Raw genomic sequence first — 27,037 nt, forward strand, 5'->3', positions numbered from 1 at the left:
TGCCGTGCTGTCAGACTGCCCATCAGCTGCCTTCTGTCAAATCTGTCATGGAGCAACAAAATGGAACAGAATATTGGCAGGAAGTTTCAATCTCTACTGCAGTACCACTGACATCTACCAAATTAATAAAATAGGAGGCATTACTTTCAGAGCTTCCCTTGCAAATGGAAGATTCTATATTTTTTGTCCACTTTATTTGTTTGAATTTGGATTACGTTTCAGGAGGCTAGTGTTCCATTTTTATAAGAATAAAAAAAGAAAATGCATGCAAGAGTAAGTGCAACTTGCTGATAGTAAAGTGTTATAAGTGTGGTGATGTTATACTCTAAGTTTCCTGAGAATTTTAACTCATTTGAAAGTATGAGAATACTTCTTTCTGTGTTTATAAGTACTTAACACTGATATTCTCCAGGCTAAATTACTGTTCGCTAATTGACTAGTTTGGATTTTTGTTCTTCAGCTAACTCAACAACTGCTATGGAATTAAACTGTAGTTTGGTATATATAATGTAGTTTTTAAAGTATTGAGAGGACTCTGTAGTCTTTGTTTAAGAACTGATAGCTCTTTTTCCAATTGTGTGTATTGAAAAATGGGTAGCATCTCATATTGCCATGTTCTTGAAGAATTAACACTGATATTCTCAATAATAAAGTAATATACAGGTGTATTATCATTTGTTATGGACAGAATGTTTTTTAGCAGACTGGAATTGCTTTGAAGCTCTTCTTGTTCTTTTGTTTTAGACAAACTCTACAAGGTGTAGAAGATAAAATTACAAAACTGAAAGTGACCATGGTGGCGTGGGACCGCCATGACAATTCTGTTATAACTGCTGTCAATAACATGACACTGAAAGTTTGGAATTCTTTCACTGGCCAACTCATTCATATTCTCATGGTAAGGTGCTCTACCTTGATTTAGCAATCTGAAATGCAGACTTCATGTGTATGTAATCAAAATTCTTCTTCACTCATTTTTCTCTGCAGTTTTAGCAAATGTATTTACATGATTCAAGTGCAGTTAAGATATCTCAGCTGGTTTGTAGAAAATAAAGCTTAAAAGTTGCAAATTGCCATTGTTGTTGAGATGTCTGGAACTAATTTTTTACTTTTTTCTTAAAATACTATCTTGAAAGGAGAGAAGTTGTTTCTTTTGACGTTTGTTTAGTTAGGCAGATATTTGAAATACAGTTAATAGAGTTATGCTGATTAAACACAGACATTTGTTACTGCAATCTCAACATTCCATGAATACGAAAAAGCAGTCTTCTAAAGAAAATAAAGTTTTTTGCTGATGGCTTTTACTTATTTTAGTTGAGAAAATAGGTAACTGTGAGATGAGAATGTTTTAAGCAAGGTTGATATTAACTCTGGAGTGTAATTATCTAACTGTAGTATTACAGTTGATTCTTGACTGATTCTAAATTAAATTTCTAATTAAACCATACCTAAGCAAATTGAAGTCTACTAAGCATTAAAACAAAAAATATCAAATTTGAACTCTGGTCTTTTAAAATAATGATGAAAGTTGTGGGACAAATTTGTCCTGAAGCTGTCATACTTGACATACTTATTAAAAATCTAAAATTGCAACTGCATAGAGAAGAGAATAGTATGTAGATACAAAAAAAAACCCAACAAAAAACGAACAACAGACTGTAGTCAAAGTAGTTACTACATGCTGAACATTTTCATAGATTAACGATGTAGTTGTTTGCGTTACCATATTGAATGGTGTTTGAGATAATCCACTAGTTCATCTTGCTATGTCTTCAATTTCAGGGCCATGAAGATGAAGTGTTTGTACTTGAACCTCATCCATTTGATCCAAGAGTTCTCTTCTCTGCTGGACATGACGGGAATGTCATAGTTTGGGATTTGGCAAGAGGGGTCAAAATCCGGTCTTACTTCAACATGGTAATTATAATGCTTTATGTAGATATGCCAATGCTGCCTTTCTAAACTTTTTGCTTTTAATACATTTTTGTGTAGGCCATCTTGAAGCATGCATTTGTAATATATAGGCCAAGGTCCTGCATCCAGGAAAGTTGAGAGAAATTTCTGATCGGTGTAGTGGGACAAATACAGAATTTGTAAAATCTGAGAAGTCTTCTGGCTGTATTCTGTAGTGTCATTTTTCAACGTGCTTCATCCATGAGAAATTGGAATGCTAGTTTACATTGTCAGAGACACATGTAAGAGACAGGGTGACAGAAGCCCTCCTGTAGTACTCTATCTCCTGCCTCGGAAACCAAGATAAAACCACGTTTATTTTTTTGTGTTCCTAATTCTTAATCTGGCTAAAACTCTTCAGGAGTCACCTGATCTCATACAGTGTTGTATGCTGCCTCAGCTCTGATTGAATACAATCAGCCTTTCTGTGTAGAGCTCCTCCACATGCAGGTTTCAATTATGATCTGTTCTGCATTATGCTAGTTCTTCTGGAAGATGGATGTAACAGGTATTTCTTTCTGCTTCTTGGTATTAAGTAGGTCTTTATGTGTCATATTCTTCAAAAAGGTATTGTGTTATGCAATCCAGACCTTGCCTACTAGTTGAGAAAATTTGTAGAATGTTGTAGAATAAGCTTCATCCAGCTTTCAGCTGTAGTGGAATGACAGTTTTAGAAGCCAGCATAAGGATCATCTGAAGAGATCTGGCATAGATACACTGGTTTAAAAAAAAAAAAAAAAAAAAAAAAAAAAAGAAAAGAGAAAAAGATAAACCAGCCAACCAAACAAAAGAACAAAAATCAGACATTTGGAAATGGACTCTGAACCCAGAGAAAGTTTTGACATGTTCAGTGTACAGAACAGTTCACAGAGAAGAAATTCTACTGAAATCTGTGGGAGAACCTAGACTCCTACAGCAATAACTTACGTATTGTTCTTTTCACATGGATTTCTGTAACTGAATTTAAGAGGGAACCCAGTCAATTGGAGCTATGAGTATGTACCTTTGTTCCTCACTGCTGTTCACTCTTACCAGAGTTGCATGTCCTCACTGCATTGTTAGGATACCTTTCCACTACTACTTATAGCAGATGGATGATGGTTCTCATGCATTTTTAAGTTTAGTGCAGGCTGAGTTCATTTGCTGCGTGTAAGACGAGTCCATTCAGGAGCTGTCAGAATCTAAATTATAGATGCCTGGGACTTTGGGCAACCCTTTGAAAAAACTGAAATGTATGAATCAAGGGTGAGAAGAGGCACAAACACTGAAAAAGATTGAAAATCTCATTTGAAAATCTTCAGAGTTATAAAGAAATGTATAGATAATCAGAAGCTCTTAGCAGCTGATAATACATGCTTTGTGTTGGAAATAAATGTGGTAATGTCTGCCTGTTGAGTGAGGTGAGGGAAATTGTAAATGTGGCAATCAGTTTCACTCAAAGATGTGTGAGGCAGGTATCCTCTACAGTGAGAGGTATCTCTGCAGTGTCTGTATGTTTCACCTGTGTTCTCTGTCTGATACTTCAAAAGACGAGAGTGGTAATTGGAATGTTTTTTAGATTACAGGGGAAAGGTGCTCCTACAGTGTGAAATTGGATTACTGTTACAGAGCTGCAACTGTTAAATGTTTTGGTTTACTAAGGTACTGCACAAATGAGCAGAGCTGCCAGTCTTTTCCCAGTTTCCTAACCAATGTGTCAACTGGGAACATCATTATATTAGCCACTATTAAATTATTCTGATAACTGCTGTAACATTCATGGGCTTGTTCAGTTTGTCATCTCATACTTCTGGAAAACAGAAGGGGATGGGAACGCTTTTACAGATTGGGTTATCTTGAATCAGATGGGGAATATAAATTAAAAGAACTGAACCTGAAATTTGAATGACATGAGGTATCTACTTTGCCATTCAAGAACCTCACATCATTGCCTTGCAAAACTGTCAGTAGTAATATAACTAATACTGCCTGTCTTTTTCATGGCAAAAATTCCCGTAAAAATTGCAGACCTTGGGGACATTGGTTGAATTAGAAAAATCTTAGGTGATTATTAGTGATAATCAGTCCAATCATGTATTCCCTTCCTAGGTGGAATGCTTGTTATATCTAAAACATGTCAAATCCCTAAAGTGGAACTGGGTATTTATTAAGCTCTCCCCAGTCTGAATTCTTTCATTCTCAGCATCAAAAATCAAAGCTTGAGTCAGTTTGAAACTTAATTCCTTTTATCCAGTTAGTGAATGTGAAATTGCAAATCCCCTAGCAGCCAGATAATTTTTTTTTTTTTTGTTCTGTGTTGAACTTATATCAAGGCTCAAAAACTTTGATTCCTCTACTTGTTGCAGACAGATGTCACTTGGCGACTGAGTGTCATGCAGAACATTCTCTTTGAGTTTGTTGGGTTTTTTTAATTAACTTTGAATTTGCTATTAAGTTAGTTAGCACAATCACAACTGAATTTGAAACAGCCTTGGTTTCTGCCAGATTTTAGTCTTTTTTTAATTAATAATAGAGCTTGATCCCATAGGTGACTATCTACACATATGGGCTTACTCTCTGTAAGTATGTATATAATTTATATATTCCATGTTTTCATTTGTACTCTCCACTGCGATGATAGATTTTTGTATAGGTCTTAATTGCACAGCTTGATGTTTTAGATCATGATCATACACTACTGGCTTAGCTTAAAGACTTTGATTGGCTAGACTCAAGGAATTTATTCCCCATCCTACCCCAAATCGTGAAATTTGCCATAGGAATGTCAAAACTGAGATGTCTAAAGTTCTTTTAAACAATTTTGAGATTCAGCAAATAAATATTGGAGTGTATTTGCACATGCAAATACAACCATTTATTGTTGTTTGTAGCCTGTGTAATACATTTGCCATTCTTAATTTAATACAGCTGCTATTGTAAAATGTGTTGTGTATTTTTGTCATTCCTTTTTTCAAGGAATGAACAAGGTGATGGAATACTAGGGTAATTTCATGGGTTGTAACTTGCTTGTATAGATGAGCATTTAGAAAACTTGCAAAGAAACCCAGGGTAATAAACCTTAAATGATTGCTACTGCTTAGTTTTAGAGCTTATATGTTTCAGAAAAACTGTTTTTGCTACTGAAGGACAGCACAAACCTAGTAAATGTTGAAACTGTGGCTCATTACCCAGGTTCACTGAATGACTTGACAGTCTTGGCACCTGAACTCTTGGAGAGTATGGTTGTTAATCTCCAAAGTGGAATGCAATCACCCAGAACATCTTCAATGTACTGAACAGTATGTTAGATTTCAATGTCTTAGTGGACACGGGCAAAAAAAAATGCTGAATGGTAAGCTGTCTTGTCAGAGCTAGTTGGTGATGGAGGGCATAGAGATGCATTTGAATTGCCAATTCTTATTCCAGTCTGCAGTGTGGCATTTGAGTCCCTTGTGTGGTAAGGCAGATTCTCAAAAACAGGAATTAAGACATGGCTAGGAGTTGTATTCAGCTCTTTGTTACTGCCTATTAGTTAAGTATTCAGCTAGGAAACAGAGCACTTAATTTCTGTTTACTTCTTGGATGGCAAGGTGTTCAATTCAATGCCTAGTACTTACTCAGGAGGTTGTCTCATCTATGAATTTCTAGAATGGACTTTTTCCCCAACATACTCTTGAAGTTGTGCTGCTACAGAGAGGTGTGAATCTTGAATCTGAAGTATGTTGATTTGGGTACATCTGTCCTAGGTAAATGGAAACCTTTGGCTCCAAGCTTTGTAAAAGCTTGAATTTGCAAGATTAGTGCTCTGTTAGGCCATTTAAAAAATAATAATAAAATGTGTTCACCACTCAGTTGTCATAGTGCCCATTTTCTTTCAGATGTCCTTCCTCACTGAGTTACTTTTTATTCGACTTAAGAGTTTTGGTTTATTAGTATTTGGTTCCAGTATTGTCACTTGAATGGTGTGTGCTGTAACTTGGCCTAATGCTTAAAATTCCCATAGGCCTTAACAAAAGTTTCTCAGTTCTAAGAATGTTTGATGGGACAGAAAACTACAGGAACTTGAGAGTCTTCCAGATCAAAAAGGAGGTACTTAATAACATTGGGAAGAGGCAAAAGTCTTGGTTGGTTTGGATTGTTTTTTTTGGTATTATAATCACACATAAAGTGTTTGAGTTTGACTCCAAATATCTTTGTGGTATTGGAGTCATGCCCTTGATTTTTTTCTTTGATTTCTGTGACTTCCCTTCTGCAATAACTGACAGGGCTGAGGTCTGCTGGCTCAGACTGCTTGCAGCAAGCTTTCCTTCTGTCTGGAGCTTTAATGAGTAGGTTTCTCCTGCAGAAAGGCAAATACTACGTGTGTCACGAATGGGCTGCCCAGGAGAAGTATGTTTAAAGGAAAAAAATCTTCCCTAGACTATTTCAGGATATGTACTAAAAGGCCTTTCACTTTGTTGTGCGGGGTTACTTTTTGTTTTTGTGTTTGGTTAATAATTTGGTTTGCAGCATAGCCTAACAGTTGCAGGAACATATGGTGACTGCCATTACTTGCAAGTATGCAGCTGAGAATATGATAACTGTAATACAGTAGCAAGAATGAAGGACTAGGGATGGGTGGGAATTTTCCCAATCTTTGTTAACTGTAGAACTTTTTATTTTTATTTTTGCACTGTTAGCTTCAAATATAATTGCTTGAATCAGATACTCAATTAAATATTGTAAGTAGGCATTGCAATTATTGTAAGCTTTTTATATTGGTTAATAGAGTCTTTCTGACTTTATGTTTAAAATAAAAGCTTTATGCTTAAAATAAAGAAAAACTGCTTTGTGTAAAGTAGAAATTAATAAGCAGGAAAGTAGGAGTACTAATACCTATATTTAAAAAACAAAAAGGTTCTCCTGATATATTAAAAACCAAAAACTACAACAACAACCCACTCCAAAAACACCAAGCAAGACCAACCAACATCTTACGTGATGAGATATTGTTCTTCGGACTTCCTGGATTGACTCCTTGTGAGTTGAATCTTGGAGAAATTAGGCTCTGTACAGCCATTAGTAGGCTTCTTTACATCTCATGTTATGCACATGCCTCAGGAGCTCCTATGTGCTTGAACTTGTTAGTTTCAGACGTTTGCTTGTAATCATGAAGTTCTACTCCTAATGCTTGTGAAGAATTCATTTGGATCAATTCCTGTTTCTACCTTAGCTTTAAGACCTCTGAGCACTGTTGTGCTTTTTGGGACACATTCTGGGTAAATGATATTTCTAGAAACTACTTTGAATTGAGTTCAGAGGTGGCCTTCATATTCTGAAGAATGCTTTGAAATACTGATACTGAAAGAATGTTTTTACAGTCTTGTATTAAATTGACAAATCTGAATACTTCAAAATCTTCCTGCCTTTGTGCCTTTTTCCAACTTGCTGACAAGCCGAACCACCTTAGCCTATGATGCTTAAAGGTCACACTGTGTGTCTTCAGCTGTTGTGGGTTTGCTGATTCCAAAGAATTACATGAGTGTACTTCAGAAATGTAAACTAATGATTAGAAGCAACTTTGATTCTTTTTGGAGGGAGAAAAAGAAATCCTCTCCCTCTCCTGTATCCTCAGCCTCAGTTACACTGCAAAAGAAAAACTTTAATCTCTCCATGAAATGTGATTGTTCTCTCTGACTGCATGTTGCTTCCCCTGGAAACCAGATTGATACTTGAAGAATAATGGATGATTTCTTACAGTGCCCTAACTGTTACTGCTCGAGTGGGTGTTAGTCATTCTTCTACCCTCTGTCCTGCTTTATGGAAACCAGCAGAAAAAACCTTCAGAATTGCAAAGCCCTGGGGGAATGCTGACCTCCCTATTGCATCAGTATTGGACAAAGTAATAGGGTATTCTATAACAGTTCTTTGCTGTCTCTGAAAAACACTAGTCCAAAGCATAAGACCTGCTTTTTCATTGAGACCTACAATGACAGCATTATCTTTGATAGCTGTAGCTGCTGTAAGGTAGAATGAGGCATTCTGCAGAACACATGAAAACTTGTGTTTGTGGAGGTGGGGGGCAGAAGTGGCATTTTCAGCTTGTGCTTATTTTCATTTAAATCTTTGTACAAAAATCCTAGCTGTTCTCTCTCATTCCAGGTGCTTTGCTGTGGGAAGCTCATGGCGAGCTCTCCCAAACTTTCATCCAAAATGTTACTTACTTTATGTAAATTGCAATTGTATCTAGCACTAGGATTTCTTGTCACTTGCTTGTGTTCAGCATGCTTACTAATTAGCAACAGATGACGAAGCTTAAACCTTAAATATGAACTTTTTAAAAAGCAAAGCAAGGTCTTAGTCTTTCATGTTAATTTTGCAGAATGTTAAATAGCTTATTCAAAGATTAGTCTAGTGTGAAGCATGTAGTTTCTTCTGTCTGTATGGAAAACAATGCATTAAAATGAGTACAGTGTTGACATGAATTGAAAAGTGTTCATTAGCTAACAAGTTTAAGCTTTTTGCAGTTGCAGTTTTAATGTTAGTAATATGTGATTTTCATCCTATCTATTACAAAATTGTCAGCTCAGAAGCAAATTACTTGAGATTTTAGACTGAAGTTCAAATTTATCTGCATAAATATAACACTTTCATTTATTTTTTTTAAAAGTGTTTAAAGATAACTGGGGATGAAACTTTCATCCTTGGAGTTTAGAGGTTAAAGGGCATCCTACTGTAACATGAAATAAATATTTATAGACCTTTTGAGCACTATGCGTCATTCTGACTTTGCATTCTGTTGCTGCATCAGAACTTAAATATAATTTGCCTTCCTGAGTGCGTTGGTGGGAAACAGCAGCTCTGAAGCTCCTCATGCTTATCTTGGATGTTGTGCTTATGTGCTTGGTTGGGATTAGAAAGGTATTGCAGAAGTTGGTAAACACACTTCTGGGATGGGAGGGTGGATGGAACCACAAACCTGAAGGCTTATTATTTTGAACTAGTATAAAAACATGAATGAAATGGTGAACCTTATAACTATTGAATTCTTTGGGTTATGACTTCTTTTGTAAAGTGTTTAGTGTTGTGCACTGTCTTACCAAGTTGACAGAAGCTTGGACTGGCTTGTCTAGTTGAAACCTCAATTTCAATGTAATGTCATATTCAGCTTCATTTTTTTTGACAAAGAAATATATATTGTTACTTTCAATGTAATTATCAATTAAAATTGTTTTTTAAAAATGTCTTTACATTCATGTCAAGTATTCATGAAGCTAAGAGGTAATAGAAATAGAAGTCTAGATGCATTTTTGAAATTATGTGCTGCATTGATTATCTGAAGAAAAATGCTTTGCTTCAGTAGATCTGTGTCTGCAATTGAGAAGATGAGAATCTAGCATCTGCTTTTTACACTTAGAGAATCAAAGCATTATTAAGTTTTTTAAGAGCAGTGCAAAACTTAGGTAGAAACGTTTCAGAAAGGTTGTCTGAGGACACACAGCTGTTCATTGGTACCTGATATACTTATTACTTTGCTGCAATAGCTTCTGTTAGACTGTGTTCGAACTTCTTATGCAGTAGGTAGGTAACACTGTTACATGATTACAATAGTAAGATTTGTTTCTGGATATTGACAAACTTAATTCTAAGTCCCTTGGTTTTCTGACTAGTCTTAAAATTTAGATCCAACTCTACGAAAAAGTGTATCTCTTTAGTCCTTTGTTTTCTTTCTAAGATCGCTTGTTTCTTGAGAAGCCTTGGGCTGAAGAAACTAAAAGCCAGATTTTGTGTTTTGAAGATGATCTCTGAAATTGTTTTATTTCATTTGATTGTCTTTAAAAGCACTTGGGAAATTAGAATCAGCAAGCAGGTGTTACATACTTAGTAAAGCCACTCTCTCCTGGTTATGTGAAGATGACAATAGAATAGTTCTTAATGTGCTGCTGCAGTATCAGATGATATCATGAAACAGGTTGTACTTCTAGAAATGCAGACAAAAAATTAGCAAATGTAATGATGATATTAAAGCAGTAGTTGTATTTAATTGTTATATAATGCAGCTATCAAATAGTTGTGTTACATGCTTGTTGTTGAAATTGCAAATATGTACTGTCACTCAGTGGGACAGCTTCAAGCAGATGATACATGGTTTTGCTTTACTCTTACTATATGAAGTTACTGTTGGGAATAGATTCCTTTTTACAGCCAGGAATTATTTAATATGTGCAGACCTGTTAATGCAAATAAATGCTTTATGTTTTAGATACAAAAATTCAAAATCATATGGACATTGAGAAATAAGGATATGATTGCTGAAGCTAATGTCTGAGGTTTTGTTTTCGTATCTACAGCTAGCTGATACGTAATTAATGTAAACTTGTCTGATATTCCTGATTCAGTGCATTTCTTTCCAAGCGTAAGATTTGTAAGATAGATGGTAAGCATATTGCAAGGCCTTTCTTTCAAGCTTTTACATTTTCCCAACCTTGCAACATATACCGTATCATCTGGAAGATTTTAGTAGAAACTCTCACTTAGCTTTGATGCCTGGATGTATTGTGAATCTATGTGAAGCTGTGAACAGTGACTTAAAAGAGTTATGCACAAAACTTGATCAAGTTCAAGCATCCCATAAGAATGTTACTGTTTTACACAGTGGAAACCGTTGAGGGTGTAATTGTAACCCTCCTTAGAGTAACTGGAGAGCCTGCCGCAGTACTGGATTGAGGGATACTTTTTCCCTCTTCCCAGTCTGTGTCTTTTTTCTCCTTACACATCTTAGTTTTTATTTAAAAAAAAAAAAAAAAAAAAAAAAAAAGTGAGGGAAAATTGGGAACCGGCATGGAGGTGATTGTAGTAATATATTTCATAATGGAGATGTCCAGTTTTTGTGAATTTCAGCAGACTCCCTCTCCCCATCCCCCAGTGATGATTTAAATATTTAATTACAACTTAATCCTTACTTTTTTTCTAGAATTTACTGTGTCAGTGTTATAACAGCATCAACTGATTGAGATCAAAGGGGTTTCTTCCTGCAAGCTGTCAATCAAGCAGAGACTACCAAGTTGCAATTCTTTTTTTTTATTTTTGCATGCTCCTCCTTCAGGGAGCTGATTGTTGGCTCTGTCCTTTGTTTTTAAATGAATACTTCATAACAGGCAATGACTATGCTGTGCCTCCTTATGTCTGTTTAGCAGTCTTTTTCGTACCTTTTCTTCTGAGGTCTAGTCATTAGTTTGAACTCTTAGTGAGCAATTTCATCTTCTCAGAGAAAGTGTATTCTTTCACTGATCTGTTTTCTTATGTTCTCACGCTGCTTTTATTTTCGGTGCAATCTGATAAACTGAAGGCCCAACAGCATTATCATATCAGTTACAACATTGTTTCCTTTTCATTAATCAGTAAGCCTGAATTGCCTGCCTAGGTCTTGTTGGCAGATTCCCGATGAGATTTAGCCTAAATGCCATACTAAAAAGTTGTAGTCCCTCTCAGAAGCATGGCATGGAAGATCAGATTTCATTCAGGACAGCTCAACAGAGTTCTCTCTGCATTGATTGTTTCTGCCATATGAGGTGATTCTTTTGGATTAATATCTGGGAAGGCAAGCCTCTTGCTCATATGGACAAACTATTGTAATCTCCAGCATTAGTGGAGATTTAAAGACCATTTATTTTGTATGTAGTGGCCTTCATAATGTCTGAAGAAAATTTCTGTTTTACTGGGATAATACAGATTTTTGTAGTCTTGGACCTCATCTGAAACACAGAATGACTTAAAATAAGATTTTGAATTGGTCAGTTGTAGTCTTACTGAAATCTTTTTGAAAGGTTTCACCTTTGAGTAGTATGTACAGACATATAAAGGATCTGGAAGAGTAAAGACTTCATCATGCTCTGTTAATTTGGGGAAAAACAAACAAACAACAAAAAAAAAAAAAGCAAAAAGAAATACAGTACTGAGTTTGCAGAGTATTTAGTAACAAAAAAGAAATTGTAAATACTTCTTGGAGATTTATCTAAGTTCCAGCACCCATGGGTGATCTGTAAGATATTTTAATGGACTTGGTAAGAAGTCTGATATTTTCTTAGCTTACCACAGATCAGAGATTGCTCCTTAGAGCAAAAGAGAACCTAAATATGCAAGGGGAGACTTTCCAAATAGCTCGAGATTGACTTGATTTAAGCAGCTGTAATATAGTGTCAACACTTACAAAAGAGTCTATTTGCTTTAATAACAATTAATTATCTTTGCTTTTTATTGGTATTTTTAGAAAGTTGTTCTGGCATACTGTTGTTGTGATTGGAAAAATCTAAATTTTAGTTCTCAAATTTGAATGTTGCTTGTAATTGGTTTTCAATTGTACCCAAACATTCTAGCAGGCTTGCAGTCTTCCTGCTAAGGAATTCTGAATATGTGTTCTCTTTCCTTAGTGTCTGTGCTAAGAGACTGAGCTCTGAGGTTTTCCATTCTCACGATAAGTGAAAACATTTCTCTGTAGCTGTTGCAGTTGGAATTTGCTTCTCTTGAGTATGAGAAGCAAAAATTATTTGTATTCCTTTAGAAGAGTTCTTTTGTCTTACTGCCTACTTGTCTAGCTGTGTGTGAGCTTTTTCTTTCTTGTCTGGATGTACCTCTGGTGTACTTTAGGATTATAGTTTTCTTTTTGTTGTTGCATCATATGTAATGCCTTGCAGTCAGTGATCTTTCTTCCTGTGTTTCCCACTAATTGCCTCAGTCTCTTAATGTGAAGGAAAATATCTACCTCAGGCTAGAGAAGACTTAGTTCACTGACTTAAAATGATGCTGATGACTTGTGTTGGAAGATGAGATGGAACTGCATAGGTAGAAGTGCAAGGGCAGAGTTCTGTTTGAAAACTATTTCTAATAATCTTACTACGTTCATGGCCTACTGCATTTTTTTCTTGTTGACTTCTAATTGCTTCAGCTGCTGTGTCCCACATCTGTTCTTAGCGGTTGATTTGCTAATCAACAGTTTTTTTTTTCTGTAGTCACTAATAGAAATACCTGGATGGAGGGACTTTGCTGTTTGCATTCTTTTAGCTCTGTGCGTCTTCTTCAAAACCAAAAACTATTATCCATTCTTAGTAAGTTTGCCTACTGCACAGTTCTCCTACCAATCACAATTTCTTCCATTTGAATTAAGTGCCATGTCATGTGACAGTGCCGTGCCTGTGAAATCCAGCTAGGTTTTGTGTTTGTTTTCTGTTTTTGTTTGTTTGTTTGTTTTTAAATAAATGAATTATATTTTCTTGGCATACAAAATCAGTTAATTTAATGAAGGAAGTCTGCTAAGTTTTCTGGTAACCTCTACTGCTTCTTTAGGAGGAAGTTCTTCACTTAGAGAGTGGTGACGCACTGGAACAGGTTGCCCAAAGAGGTTGTGGATGCCCCATCCCTGGAGGCATTCAAGGCCAGGCTGGATGTGGCTCTGGGCAGCCTGGTCTGCTGGTTGGCGACCCTGCACATAGCAGGGGGTTGAAACTCAATGGTCATTGTGGTCCTGTTCAACCCAGGCCATTCTGTGATTCTGTGATTTCTACCGCATGTGCTGTGTGTTCCTTAAAAACTAGCTTCTAAGTCTTTCATACTAACTATTGATAATGGGTCAAAAAAGCTCCATCTTCTCTCTTTTTCTAGGTACTTCTCCATTTTTGAAACAAGAAACTACTTTGAGGATCTAAGACGTTTCTTTACACTGTAGTTTCAGAACTATTATCTCTGGTTTAAGAACAACAAACTCTTTTGAACCGAGAGGAAAAGAATAGCTGTCCATTTTCATTCTTAATCAACATTCCTCTCTTTGACATTCTGATGTCCTTCTGTTTCCTTGCAAATGAAAACGCAGGCAAACGGCATAATTCTTGGAGTTGTTGATAATAAAAGTAATCTTACCTTATTCTTCTTTGTATGCGCCTGAATTTCTTCCTTGTTTGTAACTGAAGAATTTTTGCTACTTGCTTTGCTAACAAGTGTCTTAATGTGCTGACTTATTGGCAGTCCTCGCACTGTATGGGCAGCTCTTAATTAACCAGTGTGCTTTTTTGTTCTCATGAGTGGTGTCTTCTCCCTGCCACAGATATCCTCTCATTCAGCAAGGAAAGGTTTTAAAAAGGAAAAAAAACATTTCACTTTGTTTGGGATGCAGTCTTCAGACAGTACTCGTACCTTTGACTTAAAAGGGATGGAGTGAGGAAGGCTTCCTTTTTGCTCAGTCCTACATTTAGCTTGCCAAAGTTAGAACTTCATTGATTTATTTCAGCTTTACCTTTTGCAACTTAATGTTTAGTTTCTGTTCCAGGTGACCAAATCCTGTGTTAACTTTATTATTAAAGGAATTCCATTGTGAAGTGTAATTTATTAAAATATTTTTATGCGTGTGTGTGTATATATATATGTATATACACTAGATATCACACTCTGGCAGGCTTTGCCAATTGCTTTTAATAGCAATTGTGCCTTGGAAGCTTATCACTAAGAGTAATTTTTTGTTTTTGTAATATTAAAGGTCTTAATTTCCAAGTAGTGGTACACCACACTTGAGGGATTGTACTAAACAATCCTAGTTCTGTCCTTTTTATAAGCATGTTTTACACCAGATTCTGACCATATTTACAGTGAAACTGTTTAATCTGTACTAATTACTGAATAAGTAAATGACTGTATTTTCTTTCTTATATAAAGGAATGTTTTCCAAATAATGTTTCACTCATGAATTTTATACATGTAATTTCTTGAAAATGGTCCATCTAAGCCATTTCTTGCTGGGAAGAATTAAAAGTAAAAAACAATCTAAGATCCGGATTTATTTTCCTTCTATTTTTAAGTTTCCCCCTCCCCCCCCCCCCCCCCCTCAGTAGTTAGCAAGTAGTTCGTCCCTAGTCATGCTTTGTTTTCCTTGTGAAACAAGGTCTTCAATTCTTGGGCTCTATAGGAGGACCCTGGAATTCTGTTTGTGAAGAACTTGAATGTTAGGAGGCTTGATACTTTTATATTTCTTTTGTTGGGGTAAGGCAGTCAGCAGTCTCTTATGTATGTACTTCTTTTTGAGATTTTTCCTATACATCTGTAAAGCTTGCACTTGGGATGTTCCTTCCCCTTTTTATCTGCCTCTCCATACCGTCTCCCTTGAATAAGATGAGCTTTCTGTATGCAAAAAGCAGCACAAAGTTGTAATTTTGCCTTGTTGTTGGATCTTGCTTAGCCTGGAGTAATTCTGCGTTCTTAGCTGTTGCAATGTTAGTGCCACTCACTTGAAGCTCTGTTTTTATTTTCCATCTTTGTCTGTAGGATACTTCTATTAAGAATTTGTTCCTTCTGGAATAATGGGCAAAATAGAACATAAAACTTGAATTGATTTATGTTCCTTTTATCCCAATCCAGAAACTTTTATGGAGAGTACTTGTAGTAGGAAAGACCTTGGTCAAATGATTGAAGCCGTGGTCATAGGTGTAGCAGCCTTTACTGTTGGGAGGGTGTGCAGGGGAGCAGGAATGCTGCAGGACTATGGGCAAAAGTAATGGACTTCTTGCCTTAGTCTCAGTCTGCAATTTAGTGAAGGCACTGCCTGCTTCACAGGATTTTTGAGGCTTAGTTCATTAACTTTGGAAGTAATGCTGATGGCCTCTGGAAGATGCTGTTGAAGTATATAGTGCTTCTGCGTGCAGGCTGAATACTGTTGTTTGTTCTGGCAGTACATAGGCCCTCCACAGCTAGGGAAAGAATTACTTTTTTTTTTCTTTTTCTTTTTTCTTTTTTTTTCTTTTTTTTCCTTTAAAGAAAATGCAGAAGTCCTTTACTGGGGAGAATAGAAAGGGGCTTTCTGAAGAGGTGCTGAAGACGTGAAAATTCAGAGTGGTGATTGGTCACCTCTGCTTGATTGACAGGTTGCAGGGAAAAACAAAAACCCATTTGTTCTGGCTTAAAGGAACTGGAAAACAGAAAATGAGTATCAGGTAAAAATTCCTTTTTTAAAATCTTTGCAGTTCTCCTTTTAAAAAGTGGAGTTTTTACAAAAATCAAAACCTCCCCCACTCCGATAAATTAGGAGTAGGAATTACAGAAAGAGGCAGTTGCTAAGTTGTGTAATGTGGGTTGTCAATGTCAGTGTGTTTTGTAGTGGGCAGGTGTCCTGAAGCACCACAGCAGCCATTGCTATGGGCTAGCTTAGCAAAGAGGCAGAGGATTGAAACGGTGTAGTGACTAAAGCCCTGAAGTGGACCCAGCTCTCTGTTTAGGTTTATTAGCAGGACATTCAAGGGGAAGCTTTTATTTTCACTTCCTGTACTGTGCCTGCTTTGTGGATTAAGTCTGTCAGTTTCTACTACTATCAATTTGGCATCTTTCATGAGCATTACTCTAAAAATCCAATGGAAAGTGAATAGCCAAAAAAGTAAGCTGTTTTAAAGGAACTTCCATCTAGCAGTACACTACCTTGCAGATTTTATATAAATTTCAACATCAGCATCACAGTTTTGCTAATCATAATTGATAACAATTTGTTTCTGGTAACTTAATCATTTTGTATATTGATGTATTTCAGATTGAAGGACAAGGACATGGTGCAGTTTTTGACTGCAAGTGCTCTCCTGATGGGCAGCATTTTGCATGTACTGATTCTCACGGTCACCTTCTGATTTTTGGCTTTGGTTCCAGTAGCAAATATGACAAGGTACAGTACAAGATATGTGTCAAAATGTTTATCTGTTTTGAATGTTTTTATACAAACCTTGTTAGAGCTTCAGCTCAAGAGAGTGCATCGTTAACTCATTTTTCAGTTATGAATGTGTGACTCCTGTTGTTGTTAACACTGTTTTCTTTCACTGTCTTTTGTTTTCAACTACAGATACATGCTGTCAAGCATGTTTTATTTGCATGGGAAATTACAAGTAAAAATAAAAAATCACCTGGTCACTCTCTGCTCAGTGAAATTAGCGAGGTTACCAGTGTCCTTTTGGATCCACGTGAATAATGGGTAGTGGAATTGGAAATAGTTAAATATTTTGCTTTAAGTATTTTTCTTGTTTCTAAGATGAAAAATGTTGGGAGGTGTAATAGAACCAACTCCTGGTATCTGTATTGAAGCACTGCATAGTGACAATTATGTTACTGCAAATGTATTATATATTCTAGCTTAAAAAAAAAAAAAGAAATTGCTGTGTTTCTGCTGTCAAGGAATGCCATGGTGCTTACATGGCAATGCCCTACCATTACTGTGTGATTAAAACGTTACATCTTTATTCTAAGACTATACTCAGCATTATTCTAAGTGCAGGTGCCTTGCAGCAGACCCTCATGACTGTAAATAATTTGTGGTGGTTTGTTTTTCCCTGTTGATGAGCATGTCCTTTGAGTTGTGTAGGTTACTAGTTAGGAGTCCTACTTAAGAGTTTTTCTTTTATCACCCAGAAATGAGGTAATGTCTCTTTCCTTTTCTAGGCTTAAACAGAGATATCTGTTCCAAGGTTTTCATATATGCATCTGGTATTTAGTACTTACAGGTTGTTGAAATGCTGGCTTCTGGATTTTGCTTTCTACTTGTGGATCTTTTGACTCAGACTGGCCTTAAAAGCACCATGTCAAATATTAGTGAAGAGGGGCCTGAAGAAGAGATAACAAAAGCAGTTTTAATCTTTGTCATACAAACAACTGCAATTATTTATTTTGTGTTCTAGCTCTTATTTTGATGTCAGTTACAGCAGCATCGTGTGCTAGAATATTTTATGATTATGTTTCTCAATTATAACTTGAAGCACTTATTTGGAGGCTAGCAACTGTAACCGTTACTATGGCTCAATCCACCAGAGCATTTTCCCTTTCATTTCAGGGAAGACAAACAGGAGCAGAGTTACCACAGGCGAGGAAAACTGGCATTATCAGATCAGTTTTCAGGTCCTTCTGTCTTTCAGTGTTCTTATTCTTCTAAACTTTAAATCCTGATGTGATTATTGTCACTGTGTTCATTAATTAGTCTTTTTCTCTCCAATCATTTTGGTAGTGCGTAATCCCCTGAAACTCATAAATGTTGGAAATGAAGTGTGAGCAAAAAGCAATTGTTGTCTTTGCTGTGGTGGACCAAGAGTCTCTGTTACGTAACTGTCTGAAAACATTCCTTGTGAGGGATTTGACGTGTTTGAAGAAAAACAATTTTCACACCTTGAATATTACAGACCTTTTGGTCTTTGGAATTTTATCTGCAGTCTGCAAGAAAAGATTGTTCAAAAATTTGAAGTTATTTGTGATTTAAAATTGTTCTCTTCAGCTGCTACTGTTGTAATCCTGTCATTACTGACCATAGAAGAAATGGAAACACAGGATTTGCATCTCCATCTTAAATGTCAGCTTAGAAGTTACAGACCTCTTTCATTTCTTGTTCCAATTCTTCTTTTATTTTTGTCTTCCTGCCTTGTGGAGCAAAGTAAATATATATTGGTAGGTGCTGGGGATTTGGTGCTCTATTTTTTTGATGCCCCACCTCTCAGCTCCTTGCTTTTTGTTGATTTAATTGGGTGCTGTTTTTAGTCTGATTTCCCAGATATCGTGTGAGAATAAGTGCTAGTAGGAAGTACAGGGTTGGTTTTATTTGTTTGTTTTGTTGGTTTGTTTTTTTTTTGGTTGGTTTGTTTTGCTTAAAAATGGTTTCCATGCATCTTAGGGAATGATTTTTTACAGGATGAAGAAGCACGATAACCAGTTCTGCACTCTTACATTTGTGAGATCTGTTCAGGGCAATGATTTTAGCTGAAATCATGTCAGCTTTGCTATGAGCAGGCTCTTGATTTTCAAAAAGGGACTATGCTTATTGTTCACTTTTGGCTCCTTTAGTATTTGATCCATTTAATGGAACTTGAGCCAATTTCAGATCAATTCTTTGAATTTCTGACTGTGTGAAGATCATCAGGGATGAGCTGAGCTCACAGATGAGCCCATGCACACTTCTGAAGTTCTTGCATAGATAGAAACTTCACTAGAGAGGAATAATGAACCTAAAGATGCAGTGCTTCCATGTTGATTGCTCAAACCACAGTTCTTTGTTTCTCGCTGACAGCTCTTGTGTGATGCATAGGTGCAGTAATGAAAAAATCTCTGCATTTGTGTATGTGTACCCATCTGGAGAAACTGAACATTTGGCATGTGTGTTGTGTAGTTACCAAAGAATTAACTCTTGTACAGCTCCGACCTTGTGGAAAGTTTTCTCACCTGAAGCAAGTAGCATGAAATTCAGAGGACTTGTATGTCCTAATGGTGGTATAATCTTGTGTGTGTGTGTATGTATGTATGTATGAATTTAATCTCTAAAAGTTTATCAGGAAGCAGATCTGTTCGTTAATACTTCTGCTTGACTGCTGGACATGTTAGCAAATGAATGTAGCCATTTGAGATTCCCTAAATTCTTCTGATTTTTCTCTGGACCCAAACTAGCCTGAAGATAAGATCATTCTTGAGGTTCCAATAGGTGCTTTGAGGAATTCTGTCCAAACCCAGGCACTGAGCCTGGGTTTTGGGTGCTGTTCTTACCATGGAGTAAAATTGTTTACTCTCTGCCATATCTGATTGCATTGCAGAATACAAATTAAAGGTAATGGCAAAGAGGTCCCTTATGATCTTGTGTCAGAGATCATGAGGATATGCTGTAAGGATGCTGGATGTGAGAGGAAGAATTTCCAGATCTCCACTTGGTCATGAAGTTTTTTAAGCTTGGGATGTGGACAGCACTATACAACCAAATAAAACACGTTAGAGTCCATCAACGTAGTAAAGCACATTAAAGTTCACAATCTGAACAATCTTACCATTGGAATCTTTCTTAGTGTGGGAAATACTTAATAGGAAAATTTGCAGTAGGTGAAAGTAGTATTCTACAGTTACATTCTGGGCAAAATCCTCATAAAGGACCTATATCTTTATCATGTCGAGCTAGCTGCTGAGCCGAAGGAACAAAGTTGGTAAGCAAGCTTTGACTGTAATGCATCTTTCTCATTCAGCCTTTGTTAACAGAGGCACTGCTTACTTTCATCCAGGGCTTCTTATTGATGAGGGATGTTGCCTTGTCCATGTGTACTTTATAAGGGTTACCCTTTGAATCCTGAACTAAATTTTTTTTATTCTGTAGCTTTCCATGCATCTTTTGAATTTTCTTCCTGGTGTAACTTTTCTGAATTTGTGTGGGGTCCAGATCCCACATTTATTTTTCTAAATTTGCATTGTGTACATGTAGCTACTTGCTGATTCTGTAACTGACATGTTTGATTCTTTCCTCATCTTCTTATGTCCCCTCATTGACAATGTAGACCTCTGAACATGATCTGTTCCAGATGCTCTAACATCTGCAATACTGATTTCTACATAACAGATTACAGGAAATTGTGTTATGAATTGTTCACGATAGAGCATATTCAGAAAACAGAATGTTTTCTACATGGACACTCCTTTGACTGTGCTAGAATATCTGTCTTTTAACACCTAAGAGAATTTTTTTTTTTCGGGTTCTCTATGCCTTCATTCATTTGCTCAGTTATTTTTATTCTGCACTGGAAATCTTTTTATGAGTAAATCATGATTTTATGATTTTACTTCTACTTGTTAAAAGTTAAACTGAGTGTGCATTACCAAGAGGGTTGCTTGTCAGTAAGTAGTGCTGGAATGTGTAGTATATGTTGCCATTTGTCTTCTGTTCTCTTTTCTCCTTGTGATTCAGTGTCTTTCTGAATGCAGTGTTGAGATATGTGTGCCAGTGAAAGGTGATTCCAAAAGCCTTTTTACATACTATTTGGACAACAGAATTCCTTTATCTGCAGTGTCTGTGGATTACCAACTAGAATAAATTATGAGCAAGTGGACTGAAATAATTTTGAAGTTGAAGATTTCAGCTTCAAATTAGCTTTATTTTAGCTACTGCAACTTTCTGATGTATTTTGTACTATAGTAAAAATTGTGAGTCTGACTTCTGGTGATAAAATATATGGAGTGATGCAATGTGATAAATATTTTCCTTATTCTCTTCTTCTTACACCAGAGTTCATAAGCCTATGGCATAGTTTACATTATCAGATACGTGTATGTGAGAATTTGTGACCTTTTTATTATGTCAATGCTGTGTTCCATCAAACATCTACAAGTATGTAAAAATTGCCCCATTTGTCTGTTCAAGTGCTCTCCATAATCAAACCTGCAATTTTTTTTTATTTTTTTTTTTTGTGGTGAGAATATAGAAAGTGAATGCTGGAAGATAGTCACTTTTCCTCTGTAAGGTGAGATAAACAGAGCAGTCTTGCTTATGCTTATGACCACCAGTGACATTGATAAAAAGATTTTTGTCAGTATTTTCTTCAGTGTGTTTATTAGTAGTCTTTTTGAAAAAATACATATATGCATACATACATATATATATATATATTACAAAATGACTTTGTTTACAGATAGCAGATCAGATGTTCTTTCATAGTGATTATCGGCCCCTTATCCGTGATGCCAACAACTTTGTCCTGGATGAACAAACACAGCAGGCTCCACACCTTATGCCTCCCCCATTTTTGGTTGATGTGGATGGCAACCCGCATCCTGCAAGGTATCAAAGGCTGGTTCCTGGTCGTGAAAACTGCAGGGAGGAACAGCTTATTCCTCAGATGGGAGTGACATCTTCAGGTATGGAAAACTTCAATTTGGTACATTGTAGCATTTGTAGTTGCCTGTAGATGTTATACATTTTCCCTCTCATTATGTTCTTTTTCTTCATTTTTGGGAGTAGTAGTTCATATAACATTGAAAAATTGCATTGTTCTGGCACTGATTGCTTGTGAGAGACAAGTAATTGTTTGTCATCAATCAGATTAATACTACTTGATGCTACACTATGAGTTAGCTTGGAATTTGTTTCATTTTGAAAACAGCATGATGTGGAATGAGGTTTCAGTTGATCCCTTTGGTTTAAGATATCCTACATCAAAAAGTCTAAAAGTCTGGTCTTCCTCCACAGATCAGTTGTGACAGGTAACACCTGAAAGAAGAGAAAAATACAGAACATACCAGTCTTTTTCCTCTGTAGATAAAGACAGTCATTGCACTTGAACTTCAATTTGTTACGAGAACTGTCAAGTTTTGATAAGGATGGAAAATCTACGACATTTTTCTGAAGTCTTACAGTACACATGTACTGTACATGATGAACAGGAGTACGTTCAGTCTGTCACTGTGTAGAATACTACCTAGATGTGGTCCACGTGGATGGAAATACGGGTGGAGAAAAGGAAGCAGTTTGTTTTTTTTTCTTTTTTTAAGATCAGTTTGGGGTTATTTGTAGTATTTCCAACTGTTTTCATAAGACAGTATGTCTACTTAAGAGTTCACCGAATAAATCTGACTGCCTTGCTACACATGTCAGAGAATATCCAACTGTGGTTAAACCAGAGTTCACTCCATGATTTCAAACTTCTGCTGCTTCGGCAAAGTTGACTGCAACTAAACCAATTTAAAAACTGAGAGCACTCTTAAATATTTATATTCTTACTGCATAGCATAATCAGTGTGGTTTCTTTCTTGCCACAGTCAAAGCTATGTATTTTGTAGCAAAATTGCTGTAATATTGAGTATTTCATCTTTCAAAGTTTATACCGTGATATCTCTTTTGATGATACTTGGAAAACAGTTTCTGTAGCTTGTTTCTTTGAATACTTTTACCCCTCATTACGAAGTTTTACAAGTTCTGCTTCTGTTGACAAGAATTGCCCAGGCTCCACCCCGCCGTGTGTTTAATTGAAGTTTTGATTAAAGTGTTCTGTGATGCATTTGGGCAGGCTGAGCACACAGTTCACAGAATCACAGAATTCTAGGCATTAGAAAGGACTTCTGGAGATCATCTAGTCAACCCCCCTACTAAAGCATGTCACAGTAGGTCACACAGGAAAGTGTTCAGGTGGATTTTGAATATCACCAAAGAGGGACACTCCATGACCTCTCTGGGCAGCCTGTTCCAGTGCTGTGTAACATTTGGTTTACACTGATGTAAGGTAACAAAAGTTGTGTTAAGCTTCTGTATTTTGATTGCACTTGATCAAATTTAAACTTTTCTTGGAATTTGGGTCACCTTCACCCTGCTACAGGAAATTTAATGCAAGAACTTAAGAAAAAGTTATCCTATTTTACAAACAAGAACACCAAGGAAAAGACTATTAAAAATACGCTTAGGCAATACTTAATCGAATTATTGTGTACTGTACTTGTAAATTTGAAAGCCAAAAACTTAGATGAGCAGTTTGTGATACAAGGTTCTTTAATATTTGTGTGTTTTATTTCCACAGGATTGAATCAAGTCCTTAGCCAACAAGCAAACCAAGAAGTTAGCCCACTGGATAGCATGATTCAAAGACTTCAGCAAGAGCAAGATCAGAGACGTTCTGGGGAGGCAGGAACTAGTACTACCAGCCGGATAAACAGAGGTAAATTACACACCTGTGGTGAGGGTGTTCTAGTTTTCCAACTGAACCATCTGAAAGTTGGAAAAATGCTAATTGCATATCGTGTTGTATGATTTTGTTGAGCTACTAGAGAAGAAGTGCGGAATGATAGAACGTTATTCATTTTTCCTGTCTGTTGTTTTTCTACTTCTGCAAAACTTCATAATTCTTCACGTGACAAAACTGTCTTTGTTGAAGTTGTGTGCTCACTCAGAGGATTTGCAGTGGCTGTGTTCCCTTAGGTGTAACTATTCTGCAGTTTAATCTGGAATTGCCCATCTTTTTGAAGGAAATCTGAATTGTCTCAAACAAGGAAACAGAAGGAAGAAAGAAGGAAAAGGTTACTTGTATCTCATAATAGCTATTCCATATTTTAATGTAGATTACAGGGTAGATTTCAATGCTTAAAAAAATAATAATAAAATAAAAGAATCTTGATTGATAATCTATCTGAATAAGCAAGAATAATGTGTGTGAATTGTGGAAAAATGCTTGAATCTTTGCTACGATTGTGGGTGTTTGCAGGATGCTGCATGTGTAGAGTTTTTTGTTGTTGCTGTTATATTTAGGGTTTTTTTTGTTTGTTTTTGATCATTTGGGTTTCTTGTTTGAAAATCTTACAGTTTGGATTCCTAGTACTTTGCAGTATTGTGGCTTTTTTTTTTTTTTTTGAAGGTAGAAAATTGTTTAAGGAATATACTGACTGCATGAGATCTTTTTTTTTTTTTTTAAATATAAAATCATTTTAGAGAACAGTAGCACAAATTGTCTTGTAAACATTTTCAAAGACATTTTATAAGAACATTGAACCAATGAGACACATGACAATTTACTTCTCTTGAGTGTTGATGCTTCCATTTGTTTTTGGAATGACTTTTTAAAATGGATTTCTGCAGCCCTATAGAACTTTGGAAGTTACAGGAATAGCTTTAATATTTGCTTTCTCCTGAAATAAAAGCAAAAAAAAAAACTTGTTCCTTCTTTCCAATCATTTTGAAATTTTCTTTGTGGATGTTACTCTAGCAATTTCCAGTTAAGTACAACTATTGCCTTTTGATTTTTTTTTTTTTTTAATTTGTTTTTATTTTTTTTTTTAGCATCTGTAAGTTCTACCTCTGAAGTTCATTCACCACCAAATATAGGGTTAAGACGTAGTGGGCAAATCGAAGGTGTGCGTCAGATGCATAGTAATGCACCCAGAAGTGAAATAGCAACCGAGCGGGACCTTGTGGCTTGGAGCCGGAGGGTTGTGGTGCCTGAACTGTCTTCTGGTGTGGCCAGGTAAGCAAAGGTCCAGTTTGCAGAATATTTTAATTTTGTGAACTTTGTTAAATTGAACAGTGTCGCAGTCCTATTTGTGCTTCTCTCTTCCGTGGACTCAATTCTTATAAAATGAGTTTGTGTGAAGTAGTTCTTGTTTCCTTGACACTTGTAAAATCTTGGAATTGTACAAGTAATATGAATAAAAAAAATAAGGATTTTGCAAATGGTAATTTAACTTGTAATTGCAGTAGAGTCTAACTGCCTAGGTAATTTCTGACTTGAGGCATAGCATTGTAATATGTTTCAGCTGTGTTTGTTCCTGGCATTTTACAGCTGGAGCATTGACCCATCAAGTGCCTGAGGTGAACATCGGTTTTCAAACTTGAAATAACTTTATTTTGTTCAGTAATATGCTCTTGTGATAAATACTTTTATCAATAAGGCAAAAGACTCAACTAACTGGGCTTGGGCTGCTCTAGCTTCTTGAAATAAGCTTGAAATTCTGATGTAAACAGGATTTTCTGAATGGTTAAATTTTGGAAATCTTATCAAGAGAAGCTAATTAATACAGACACTATGCTGATATATGAAGGTGCAGGTTTTCTTTAGATTCAGAAATTGGCATCTTGTAAACAGCCAAAAGAAGGTACTTTTCAATTACATTTTTTAGATTCTGTGTGTATTTTCAAGAAAGTTGCCTTTGAATTTAGATTAGTGGCTTTGGGAATAGTTAAATCAGATGTACTTTGAACAGAACACAGACACGTACTCAATTCTTGCCACTTGAAGTCTTTACCTGGAAAGGGTAATTTTGAAGCCAGTTCTGACTGTACTCAAAGAAATGACTGTTCAAAGCATGTCATAACTATTGAATGTTTATCCCATGACTTGGTAGAGAAGTGGTACTATTTTTGCTTTAAGGTTAACACCTTAATTTTCTATTTTCAGTAGGCAGGAAGAATGGAGAACAGCGAAGGGAGAAGAAGAAGTAAGGGTCTATCGATCAGAAGAGAAAAGAAAGCATGTAATGAGTCACATTCAGAGAGAGAACAAAATACCTACTTTCTCTAAGGTAAACAAACTCTGGTACTTCATCACAGTAAGAAGCATAAAATAAATGCTGTTTGTTAGGCCACATGAGTTTACATAACTATTCTCAGTTTTAAATTTGAAAGCCAGGGGTACGGGATTTTGCTTACCTCCACAGAATGAGAGCATGTGTCCATACTGATGTTTCACTATGTCCTGAATAATCTGAGATTGCTCTTAGAACTCCCCTGCATGAGAAGCGTTATGAATCCGGATCTGGGAATGTGTTTTGCTTTAGGGTGGCTGTCACTGTTGATCAATACATCTTGATGCAGATGTCTAGAGTTTGACATAGTGTTCTGTGGAAACGTTCAATTAAAACTTAAGTCATAGTTCTTTAATGCATTTAAGTTAGTCTCCAATTGAAGAATTGGGTATTTTCTGTCTTGCTGGGCTAATGAGCGTAATGCAAATTTCTGTGGTATTTCTTAAATCATGCATTTTGCTGAACCAAGGATGTATCTTTCAGAAAAGAGTAAAAGGGGAAAGAAGAACTAGAAGGGAGCAGGCTGTGCTACAAATAAACTGTCATCATAATTGACTTGATGTTTTCATAAACCTTTGAAAAAAAGTTAATCTTATCAGCCTTTATAGCAGTAAGAAAATGAAGGCTGCGTATTCTGTATTTACGAAAACGACTTTATGTCTTGTTAATTTAGAAATCACTTTTATGTGTGCATCACATTCTCTTTATGCTCTTATAACCAACCAATAATTTAGCATTTATTTAAGCTAAATAACCAACCAGAATCTGTAATGAAAGAAGTAAATGTTAAACAAATGGAAAGGAGAACGCATACTTTGGTTTCTGTAATATTCTAGAAGAGACTATAATTAAGGTCCTAGGAAAATACATGCCTCCAGGATTGCTTGCAAGTTGTCCACTGAAAAGTAAAAAATCGTGAAGTCAAATGTGGAAAGATCAAAGAAACCAAATGTATAAATACTGCGCAGCTATTGACCACACACTTAATTCCTGTGATATATAATTAACGTTCTTAAATTTCAGATGCTGAGTACTGCTTTCAGTTTCTTTCTCAAATTTCTTGCATTTAAATTACATGCTTTGCAATTAAGTGTTTGCTCAAGAATAGTTGAACTTTTTTTTTCCTGCAATTTATCTGCCAAATTTATTATCCAGAGATATGAAGCTATTTGTCCTTCATGGTTTTGGAGGTGGTCATGGCAGAATATCATAAAATTTAATAACTCTTTCTCTCAGAAACAATGGAAGCTGGGCCTCACTAATTTTAATAAAGTTGAACTGAGGGGATGCATTTTAGTACTTAATTGTAGAGTTTCTT

At 36.1% G+C, this 27,037-nt stretch overlaps 1 protein-coding gene across 1 annotated transcript in view; it reads left to right on the forward strand.

Annotated features, from left to right (window-relative positions):
- Positions 1 to 27,037, forward strand: part of PHIP (PHIP subunit of CUL4-Ring ligase complex) — a gene marked incomplete at both ends in the record, with an annotated part of 101,282 nt that overhangs the window by 39,571 nt on the left and 34,674 nt on the right. The window contains 7 exons of the mRNA XM_079532697.1: positions 745 to 898; positions 1,783 to 1,917; positions 16,472 to 16,600; positions 21,348 to 21,573; positions 23,226 to 23,363; positions 24,479 to 24,662; positions 25,593 to 25,716. Coding sequence (XP_079388823.1) covers positions 745 to 898; positions 1,783 to 1,917; positions 16,472 to 16,600; positions 21,348 to 21,573; positions 23,226 to 23,363; positions 24,479 to 24,662; positions 25,593 to 25,716 — 1,090 coding nt within the window. The remainder of the gene's footprint in view (positions 1 to 744; positions 899 to 1,782; positions 1,918 to 16,471; positions 16,601 to 21,347; positions 21,574 to 23,225; positions 23,364 to 24,478; positions 24,663 to 25,592; positions 25,717 to 27,037) is intronic.

This window comes from Tetrao urogallus, assembly GCF_951394365.1.
Source record: "Tetrao urogallus genome assembly, chromosome: 2".
Taxonomy (NCBI): domain Eukaryota; kingdom Metazoa; phylum Chordata; class Aves; order Galliformes; family Phasianidae; genus Tetrao; species Tetrao urogallus.